General features: G+C 36.7%; 2 protein-coding genes across 5 annotated transcripts in view; both read right to left on the reverse strand.

Moving 5' to 3' along the window:
- LOC141404743 (odorant receptor 42a-like) overlaps positions 1-1,611 on the reverse strand; it is a 52,479-nt gene extending 50,868 nt beyond the window's left edge. For 2 of the 4 annotated variants that reach the window (XM_073988446.1, XM_073988443.1), the window contains exon 1: positions 1,358-1,611. The gene's annotated coding sequence lies outside the window, so the exon portion shown is untranslated. The remainder of the gene's footprint in view (positions 1-1,357) is intronic. The other 2 variants (XM_073988447.1, XM_073988444.1) reach the window with 2 other exon arrangements.
- Positions 1,612-8,517: 6,906 nt separating this feature from the next.
- twi (twist family bHLH transcription factor) lies at positions 8,518-11,160 on the reverse strand. Its single transcript, XM_073989739.1, has 2 exons — positions 9,614-11,160; positions 8,518-9,281 (listed from the first exon to the last, which is right to left on the reverse strand). Exons 1-2 carry the CDS (start codon positions 10,918-10,920, stop codon positions 9,041-9,043), a joined length of 1,548 nt encoding a protein of 515 aa, XP_073845840.1. The 5' UTR covers positions 10,921-11,160; the 3' UTR covers positions 8,518-9,040.
- Between the last annotated feature and the right edge of the window lie 361 nt (positions 11,161-11,521).

An 11,521-nucleotide genomic window follows, 5' to 3' on the forward strand; every position in this document is an offset into this window, starting at 1 on the left:
GGTGAAGGAACTCTTACCGAACGTAGTGATTTCAGCTCACCGATGTCTAAATTCCGTGTTTTGTCTGTTCAAACTTACAAAGTTGGACATCGGTGAGCTGAAATCACAACAAATAGCCACAGCATATTATACTCAATTGACTTAATGGGACAATTATAGGGTCAGTACCTTTACAGCAACAAGGTAGTGATCCTCGTCGATGTTTGCTCCTCGGAACGATCGTACACCCAACATGATGAATGCCTTCCATTTATCACAACGTATTCAATTTGGTTGTGATCATTTGTAAGATCCATAAACGTGGTGCTAATGACTACTATGTTTTTGGAGTTTTCTAATTTTTTCCTTAAAGTCGCCTAGAATAGTTGGAATGTCATGAGCAGGGCACTGGACATATTCTTTTTTCTAATTGCTCCTAAAATATAAATTGACCAACTTGTCCGCTTGTCCGCTTTTTCGATCGGGCAGATTGTTGAGTGAAGTATGGAGATTGAAATTATAGCGTTATAATTGAAACCATAAAAACGACCAGAAGTAAAATCTGGATTTAACTTCGCTATTCTGAGGGAGTGTATTAAGCAGAGGCCCCAACGTTGTGCCATTTTTAAGCGCATGGGGGAACATGGGGAAATATTGGCTTCTAGAAAAAATATACTGTTGAAGTCATGGTCATCAGAACTATACGCTGTTAAAATTCCATCACGATATAATATGAATTGTCCTGTTTTTAAATATGGGCTAAGTCGTATTCATTAGTGGAACTTAATCTACTTTTAGAGTCACTTTTTCGATAGTTTTCGTGACCACCAGGCATTTTAGTTGGTCACCTTCGGGGTACTAAGAGTTTTCGAGCTATTCTGTTAATTAAGACCGCAAAGACTACCTTCGATGAAAATTTAAATTCTTGAACTTTTTTGAGGAGAAGATACTCAAAGGGATTCCCTGATACTTGATTTAAGTTTGAGAGAAATATTTCGGTGTGCGAAAGTTGGATGAATGCCAGTAGCTTCCTCCAACTATTTTAGATGGTTCCTGTAGAATTTGTGGAGCTTTAGGATCCAAGTCCAAGTGGGCTTGCCACTAAAAAATTATATCGTTGTCAAAAGCACCATCAAGTGTTAACTTCAGTGAAAATGTCAAAACAATCCTCGATCACCCATTAGTCCATATTCGAGCTTCATTTAATTTTAAGAGAAATATTTACATGTGGATGATCATTGTCAGTTACTCCTTGTGGTAGATATCGTGGTTAGCAGACATTTCAGTTGGCCACAGGAAGTGTGGACTTGCTCACTAAACGGCTGGGTTTTATGGCTTTAAAAAGTGTGTGGAATTTTACAAAATTTTTATGTTTTACCTTTTTTGATTTTTGGTCTTAATTTCGCCTCGAAATGTAAATCTTTTTCAGTAATAATAAAATAATCTCATTTTGTAAGTTGACAATTTCCTTAAATCTTGCAATTTGTTTTCTTAACAATTTGCTAATAACTTTTAAAGTTGAACACATGAGCAAATTTTAAAGTTGTTCTTACTAATCTTCACACTGTTATGAATTTCACCAGCTCTTAATTACCGATTAAGTTTTACTGTTATTACACAAGTGGTTACGGCGAGCTTTTATAGCATTCAAATATTATATACATATGTACATGTGCATTAATTCACATGACAAATGTTCTATTATTTAGCACTTGTGAAAAAGTGATGAGTGATGCATTTTATTAATTTATTCAATTGTATTTAAAAATGCATACCATGTGTTTTTGTTTTTGGCCAGAAGTAACATGCAATTGCTTTCTTATATTTAGATACAAATCAGAGTTCGCAATGAACAGTTTCCAGTTTAAAAGCTTTAGTGGAAAGAACTTTCGAGGTTAACAATCCGAAGCTGATTTGGTCCATAGGAAAAAGTCTCCCTTCCATACTAAGAAAGGATATATTTGTTACGTTTCATCCTCCTCCTCTTGACCATTGATTGCTGCCAAAAATAAAAGAAATAAATTTAATGAAATTCAATCAACTGATGCCTTTCTGATAATTATTACGTTTCAATGATTTTGTGCAATTTCTTCGTTGGATTCCAGAGATTTTCATTTTCGCTTTCATGAAACAAATCGTCATAAATCACCGGATGTGTTGTTTCACAAAGGCAACCTACAAGATACAACAAATACACACACTAGTGTGTATTAATATTGTGTGTGTGTAAAATGTTAATAGTGAATTTTTGAAATACAAGTATTCTTTTATATGGATTAACTCATATAAATGTACTCTAAAACACACATACATAGATATAGAATGTCAATATTTATCCATTAAGGACTATGTTTCCTCCTCCATTTTCATGGGGAGACCTTAAAAACTTCAACACAAAAAAAATGCGCCTTCACTAAGTTACTAGGCAAAAACATAAAAATTGATTTCTGTCCATAAGTCAGAAGTCACATTCTACGACCACAAAGAAGAAGACGACAATATCCCCAGTGCTTTGTGTTCCCACATTATGGTGTGTTCGAATGTTTTTGTATGTTGGTTAGTACAAGTGCAAAAGGGGAACAGATCACAACAGTTGGAATAAATGATGTTACGGCATGAAATTGTCGCGCGGAAATAATTTTGTTGGACGTATCGTTGCTTGGGGAAGGAAGAGTGTGTTGTGACAAAAAAGGAGGCCTTTGGAAGGGCCGTTATTGGCCAATAAAATCAAAATAATTTTCAACTTTCGTGTTTAGTAAAATTATTAGCATAGATTCGACATATTTTAATCTCTGCCGTGCAGAGAATACAAATTGGATAGGAAAGTAGCAAATGGAGCAGACTTATGAATATTAAAAAACGCGCCAATAGTTTGCTGTCCTTTATAGGGTTTTTAGTTTTCTGTTCGGTAAACTAGGTTTATGTGTACTAGAGCTTTGCCTCCAAATTATATGCTCGACTATTATCATCGTTACCGATCATCGTCGTTCTCTAACTGCAAATCTTAATTATCAATCAACATCGTCGTTCCCTAACATTGTAAACAGATCTCTGCTAAATCGTCGAACCGACCAGTAATGAACGTAGCGTCCGATTGCCTCAATGGATAACCGAAAACCTCTTATCCAAATTTATAGACAGGAGACCTCCTAAAGATCTTCTATACATAAAATGCCTCCTGAAGATCCTCTATATATAGAAAACCTTTTAAAGGTCTTCTATGATAGTCTACTGACGATATTTTATCCTTCGAAGGTCTTATGGCAGGTAGCTTCTAACAATCCACTCCTATCCAAGCTATAAAATGAATATAAACCTACTTAAATTTTCATCCCCAGAGCAATAAAGAACACTCTTCTAGCTATAAAACTTCTGAATCTGTTCTTGTTTTGGTTCCAAGCAGTTAGGAGTGCATTAAGAGTTTGAGGGGAAGTAGCTGGGTGATTTTCATATATTGGGTAAGTAAACGGTGGATAATGAAATATGTACATATGAAGATTCAACGATATCCTTAAGTTTTTTACGTACAAGTCCACATTGGAAAAGTATCTCAGTATCTGCAGTACAAATGTTTGCCTAGTCACCCCAATATGACTAGGCAAACATTTGTACTGCAGAATCCCAATCAAAATGTTATAAAGTTAACAAACCTTTCTATTCCTATTTAAACTCCGCTTATCTATTCTAGGTTAAGTTTAAGAATGCGTAGCCCCTACATATAAAGTTGAGGAGATTTATGGGTTATTGCTGGGTGAAGTTGAAGTTTCCAGGATAACCGTCTCTAGCTCTTTTGAATCCCACACATAATCTACAGTACTCGACGCTACTCTCATCCCATCTTGAGGTTAGAGATGTAAACCTACAGTGACCCGTAATGAGTCCAACAATGATCTTCATCTAACTTGTCGAGTGAGAGAAGGGAAATTGTTTTACTTTGGGAAATCGCAGGCTAGATTGCATTGGATATTCTTCATCGAGGTCACGGTGCGCCTTAACTAACTTTAACTTGCTTACACCTGGGAAGTTTTTGCTGATTCTGAAACAAAAACACAAAAACATTCGCCGGAGCGCTTTTTAAATAAAGAGCGGTCAAAGTTCGATTTTTTCCGTTTTTGTGGGTTTTCATGATTTTGCTTGGAAACCTCAAGTTCTATCAAAATGGGGCTGAAGAAAATGTTGTAGCAGTGAAAATACTCTACAATATTTTCTTTATTCGCATTCCGATAGGACTTGCCGTTTTTAAGCAAAATCTTAAAAACCTATAAAACCCTAAAATTGTGAAATTTGACCGCTATTTACGAGTATTTAAAAATCCCTCCATCGATTTTTTTCTCGTTTTTGGTTTTTTTTCTCATCTATGAACATTTCTGTTTCAGAATCCGCAAAAATTTTCATAAATTCAATTGTGTAGAGAATTTTCACCGCTAAAAAATTTTCCTTAATTCCATTTCGATAAGACTTGGGGTTTCCAAGGAAAATCGTGAAAACCTAAACAAACCCCAAAAATGTGAACTTTGACCGGCTCATCCATCAGTCTCAGTATTACCATGGAGATTTCTACCGGGGGGCTCGACAAATTGTCGATTAAAATAACTTGCGTTCCTCTCTGGATCAGAAAGCGTAACGTTGCCAAACGTAACTGAGATCATATCTTCCTTCTTTCCAGGCTTCGAGAGTGCCTTAAACGTTGCCCATATTTCTCTTATTCCTGCTCCAAAGTTGAAACTCTTCAGATGATTCAGATGATTTAGCGATACAGTCAGTGCATTGTCTCAATTTGAACTTCTATATCTCAAAAACGGTAAAACCTACGAAAATATCATAAAGGTCAATCTTGTGGAGAATTTTCACAGCTACAACATTTTCTTTAGGCTCATTTAGATAGAATTCGCGGTTTCCAAGCAAAATGGTGAAAACCTAAGGAACCCATAAAAAACTTAAATCGCGATTTATTTGAAAATCCCTCCTGCGTTTTTTTTGTTTCTTGATATTTCTCATCTATGAGCATTGTAGTTTCAGAATCTTCAAAAACTTCCCAGGTGTAAGCACCTTCCATTTAAAATTAGTTAAGGCGCACCGTGAGTAGTTCAGTAACTTTTATCGATTGAAAAGTTGTTAAAATTTCTATAGTTTTAGTAACAACTACAAAACAAATAAATGACATTGTTGTAAAATAAACAATGAGTAAAGTTGTTAAAAAGGTACTGAATAGGCGCCCAGAGTTGTGTTGTGGATGCGGATGTGACAAACCGAGCACACCATATTGCTCCTGGATTTTCCTCCGTCCCAGCACGGATCAAAAGAATCTGAAGCAGGCATTTTGGGATATGCCGCTCCCAACATTGAAAAATGATAAAAATATAAACATATGTACATTGGGGTGGCAGCCGGAATGCGGGTGTTGTTCCGGCTCAGTCTGGTATCGTTGTGAAATAAACAATGAGTAAAGTTGTCAAAAAGGTACTGAATAGGCGCCCAGAACAGTCCTTGAAGTTTTTTTTTATGGATGCTGATGTGACAAACCGAGCACATTCATATTGCTCCTGGGTTTTCCTCCGTCCCAGCACGAACCAAAAGAATCTGAAGCAGGCATTTTAGGATATGCCGCTCCCAACATAGAAAAATGATAAAAATACAAACATATGTATATTAGGGTGGCAGCCGGAACGCGGGTGTGGTTCCGGCTCAATCCGGTATCGAAGATTCCGGCGCCGTGGTAGATACATATGCCATCTTCTCATATTGCCAGACCATCCAAAGGAGGATTAACTTCAGCAACAATATCTCTGCTTGGAATTATTACAAATGGGGAATCAAACCTGAATGAGGTGCGCATATACTACGTCTGATTACCGTCACCAACCTTAATTTGGCCGCCAGTTAATGACCAAAGGAAAAACTCGCCACTCCTGACTCACCACCTCACAGCATAGAATTGAACCAGAATATCAAAAGGTTGGAGATCCAGGATCGCAATTAAAGCAGACTGGGTTCCGTTATATCTAAAAAAAAGGCTTAAAGTTATTTTAGAGGGTGTGAACTAGATCAGTCGATTTAGTTCAGCAATCGGCTTACAAAAAAAAATAATAATAATAAATAAATAAATAAATAAATAAATAAATATGTTATAGTTTGTGGCGGAAATATGTACATACAGTGTATCCAAGCGAAAGTCGTACACCTAATTAATTTTATTTAATGGGCTTGTATCTTCGACACAAGAAGGGATATGAAGAAAGTATTTACGCAGCTTTTGAGTCCATTCGGTCTACAATTTAAAAACACCAAATAAGAAAATAATCAACCCCGTTTACATTGTACAGCAATTATGAAGACAAAGTATTTGTTAATATAATTAATCCTTTTGCATATTCCTCGTTTCAGTTGAATTCTGCAATCGATTTAGAACATTTTTAGCCGGTTCTCTACAACTGTCGTATAAAATATGTCGCCACTTCTTCTGAAAAGCTCTCCTAAAAAGATGTTTGGAAAGACAGATCATCTGGAGAAGTTTTCCAGCTTTGCAAGCACTATAGATGATTTAATGTTTATGATTGGACTACGTTCTAGCGAACCAATGTTATTGAAACCATTATTATAAATATTAAGCGTTTATGCGTGAAGTCAGAGTTATGGCAGAAAAAAAATATTATTGACCGCAAATATTAAGCTTTTATGCTTGAAGTCAGACTTTTGGCACTGAGAACAATACTTACCTTGACCAATACATCATTCGCCAGGTAGTAACAACTTCATTAAACTGTAAAATCGCAAAGTTCTATTCGCAATGACTTCAAAAAACATAAAGCAAGGATTCATATCTGAAAGATAAGGCCCACACCCTCACTGATACACTAATGTGTTACTATGTTTTATTATTCGTTTATTAGACAAGAAGCAATAAGTGGCTCTCTTTCGCTATATAAGTTCTAGATCCGCACATAATTTGTTGCATCTATCAAATTACCCTTTTCTAATAATGTTATGCCTTCGTTAGTATTGTTTTGACATTCTAAACATTGCTCTTGGATAACATTTATCTGTAGCTTTAAAAAAATTCTCGCAAATTGACAATTTAATTATGTGGTATAAAGTTGACTTTACATTGGAAAAATAATCCAAATATTTTTCTCAATCGAGTAGAGAGTCGGGACACTAAAAATCAACACATTTTGAAATTTGTGTATTAAACTATCCACAAGAAAATATTTTTCTTTTAATTTTCGCATTATTTAAAATATTTTATACGTTTTTTTTTCTTTTTGACACACATCCGTGGTATAACGAACACATCAAATTTTTGGATAGTGTTGCAGTTTTAATTTTCGGTATCTGCTAAATCTAAAAAATTGTTTTTTGTAAATTTTAGTTAATTATTTTGTCATTTGGTTTCATAAAAATAATTCTGTTCCATTTAATCTGATTTAAGTTTCCAGAATTGACCCTATCGATTATTAAGAAATACTGATCTTACGCTAAATCGATTGTAGGATTTAATAAAAACTAAAAAAAATTACTAGGCTTAATGATATTAACAAATACTTTGTCTTTATAATTGGCGTACGACTTTCGGTTGGTGCTAAAATTCTTAGTATTTAAACTAATTTAATTTTTAACAATGTAAACGGTGTTGATTATTTTCTTGTTTCGTGTTTTTATATTGTAGACTAAATGGACTAAAAAGCTGCGCACATACTTTCTTCATATCCCTTTTTGTGTCGGAGATATAAGTCAATTAAATAAATTTCATTAGGCGTACGACTTTCGCTTGGATCCACTGTATGTACGAATATAAAGGATTTAGACAACCTGCGAACTATTCTGTTCCCAACGATTGAACTAGATAGTGAACAATGTAATTCCTTGACAAAATCTAAAAAAAGGCCCCACGCCTTTTTTGATGAATCCTAATTCCGTTTAAAATTCAAATTCTTTAAAGATCCCCCATGCGAGTTTTTTGTTGTTGTTAGTACTGGTGCTGTGTGAAATCAACCCTCTCTTGTTTTTGTTTCTGATGTTCTTTTCCTCTTCCACTGATGGACGTACAAATGTTGCCTTCCAGAAACGTGAGAATGCCTTCCTTTTGCGGCTAATTTAATGGGAAAACTGTTTCGAAGATTTTGTTGTTGTTATTGTTGTTGATTTTAGCAACAAGCAAGCATTTTTAAAATGGCTATACGAATAATGGAGGAATGAATGAGTGTGAGTATGAAACGAAACGAATGTTGTTGGTTGGTATGAAATATTTATTATTTCATGTGAATTTGTATTACGGGCGGATCCCAGCCAAACAGATTCTTTTGTTGTTGTTGTTTTTTATTATTTGGCTAATGATGATGATGATCGAGATCATTATGATGATCTCTATGTATCTTCTTTTTATGATACGATTTCTTGTTTTTTATGGCTTGGTGTTTTGTATTTCAGTTTTATTGTTGTTCCATTTTATTTTGTTTTTCAAAATGGCGGTGTTCTTTGTGAAATAAAAGACAAAATGTTTGTGTTTTAACAATTCAGTTTTTTGTTTATTATTTTTACCTTTTTCTTCTTCTTCATTATTTTTCCTTTGATTTCATAAAAAAAGTTTAAACTAACAGAGTACCGGAGGGTCGGGGTTTCACATGGTAAAACTTGCCTGTACCCTCTCTTTTTCTTGGTAACGATCTCAACTTGCTTAAGTGGTAATAACACATAGAGCAGCCTAGTTTCAATTTCTTTGTTTGCGTTTTTTTTTCACTATAAACATAAATATAAAAAATAAAAATTTAGCTTATAAAACTATAAATACTAGGAATTACATGGTAATTTTCATTAAACATAACCTTAAAAACTAAATGAGTTCTTGGATGGGATTTTGGGGGCAGGCAGGGACTTAGATGTCTATGTACATCGTGGTAATATTTGGTTTAGATGGGAGGTGGGAGGCGGGAGGGGAATTTGGGGTTTAACATTAATACTAAATGGAAATGATAACAAGTGTTGCATTGTGCACCACACAATAGTTGCTTAACGCTGGAAGGCATGGAAGGATTGCATTGCGGTTTGTTGAGGATAACGCAATTTATGATTTGCTATTTTGGGCATCACCCTCCATTCTCCACACCCCAAAAAGATAGCTTAGTTTCTCTGGTGGAATCATGGGAGCAACGGCTGCTCTCCGCAGATTCTTGAGATCAGCCTCGGCGTCATTGAGTATGGAAGCGGCACCCATGGCATAACCACCATTACCGGCATTGTTATCCAAAGCCTTGAGCAGACCAATTTCACTTGTGGACAGCACGCGACACAGGAAGTCAATATATCTGCAAAGAGGAAGAAAAAAGGGGAAAAGGAAATTAGTATTTTATTGCAAAGGCAGGTAGCAGCCGAGATAATCAATGGCAAGAAAATTTTCCTATTTGAAGCCGGAAAATTTCCTCCGCCGTTTTATAAAACCCACAAAATTCTGCACCAGCAGGTAGCCAGCTTGGCAAATCTGCGTAATTTTGCGGGTTTTTATTGATTGGCCAGAGAAAACGGAAATGCCCTGGCCATAAGTTTTCCCAATCATGAAATGGAATTTCTTGGCGATCGGATTGGAGTTAATCTAATTGCCAAGGAAAAGAAGAGATGAAAATCTTTCGGGGATGCTTACCTTGTTGCCAATTTAAGTGTCTGGATTTTGCTGAGTTTATCACTTGGTAGTGTGGGTATGATCTGTTGCAGGGATTTGAAGGCATCATTTAAGCTTTGGGTTCTTTGACGTTCCCGCACATTGGCCATAATGCGTTGTGTGTGGAAATCTTCATTTTCTTCGGATTTACTGGATTTACGTTTGGTACGGCGGCGGGGTTTGCGGAATTCCTTGGAGCCATCATTGGTATCACCACCGCCGCAACTTAGCTCATCTTCATTGGGGAATAGATAACTACTGGCCGAGGCCATTTCATCACGATCTGAACTGGAATAGGTGCTGCCGTTAAGAGAACTTGCTGGCTCAAATTGTTCATATCCTGCGGCTGTCGCGGATGGTACTTGATGATGGGCTGGAGGATTGGAATGTATGGCTGCGGCGGCGTTGGCATTTGGCAGATTGCCGTTTCCATTTGTTAGTAAACTCATACCCGCCCTTTGCGTTTGTTGTTGTAGTTGTTCTTGTTGATGCATTTGTTGTTGGCGGAATATGTGCTTGAAGTTATCTTGGCTACTATCTCCCATTTCTTCATCGGTAAATTCAAAATGTGGTGAAGCATTGCAATTCTGGGCGTCCATTTGGCCACCATTTTGTCCTGCTGCAGGATTTACTAGACCCGCTCCTCCATTCAAGTTAGAATTTACTTCATTCACTGTGGTTGGTAAATATTCAACGAAAAACTTCTGTTCATTATGTTGAACATAATGTCCAGCTATGTGTTGAGGCTGCTGATGCTGGCCCGGATGACCCAAAGGACTCAAATGCAACTTCTTGTTCTCCTGCATCATATCATTGGCAGCACAATCAAACTCCCGACTACGTTTGCCATTTTCATTGATTTGATATTGTTGTTCCGCATGACCATAGCTGTGATTGTTATTCATTTCAGGGGAGCCCAAGTTGTGGCTATTTGGGGTGGAGCTGGCACTGTGGCTACTGGTGGTACTCAATATTTCACTGCTTGGTATATTATAATCGTTATCTTCATGATCAGGTACCCCAGCACCACCACCGTAACACATAAACTCATTGGCATGATGTTGACGACCGCCACCATTCAATGTCATGTGAGGCAATTGTCCTCCCGTTGGCTGTTGGCCATACATCTGTTGGGGATCCATGTTTTGTGTGAGGTTCTGATTGTGCATATATGCTTGTTGGTCCACTGTTATCAACTTGATGACATTGTGTTGTAAATCCATTATATTTGGCAATGGTTTATAGCTAATGTCCAATAGAACTTTGGGGGACACGGGTCGCACGGACATTTTTTCACAATTCACTCCGTTCAACACTCGCTCACTCAAGCAATATGAATTTTTTTGTTTATATTTTTTCAACACGTGTTTCTATTTTTTCTTCTTCAATGCCTGTCTCTCTTTCAGATCCACAATAATTTTATTTATGTTTTTATTCCAATTTCAATAATTGTTTCAATATGTTTAGAATTTCAATAGGAACGTTCATAAAATGTGTTATCCGATCGTATGGAAGACTCAAACTCAACTGATGTTAAAATCCTTGCTGAAGTACGCAAAGTAGGAAGCAAACAAATGCTGTCATTCGTCTACAACCGATCACAGAGGCTATCTCTTTCGCTCGACCAATGACAAACCATCGCTAGACACAAAGAAAGAGAGAGCAACAAGCCTCGTATCATTGTGTGCGTTTTCATGTTACACCCTCTCCCAATGACATCATAACCCAAGCACCAATACCACAATGGCTCTCTCCCATCTGTGTGAATGACTCTCTTTTGTTTGCTACACACATACAAGCGCACTCAACATCTCAGCCATAACAGTCCCATCGTCAACGAATCATAATGGCGTGTGCAATGTTGTTGCTTCTGGCTGGCTCACAGGTAGC

The sequence above is a fragment of the Musca autumnalis genome, unplaced genomic scaffold (genome assembly GCF_047663935.1).
Source record: "Musca autumnalis isolate F117 unplaced genomic scaffold, ASM4766393v1 scaffold_5, whole genome shotgun sequence".
Classification (NCBI taxonomy): domain Eukaryota; kingdom Metazoa; phylum Arthropoda; class Insecta; order Diptera; family Muscidae; genus Musca; species Musca autumnalis.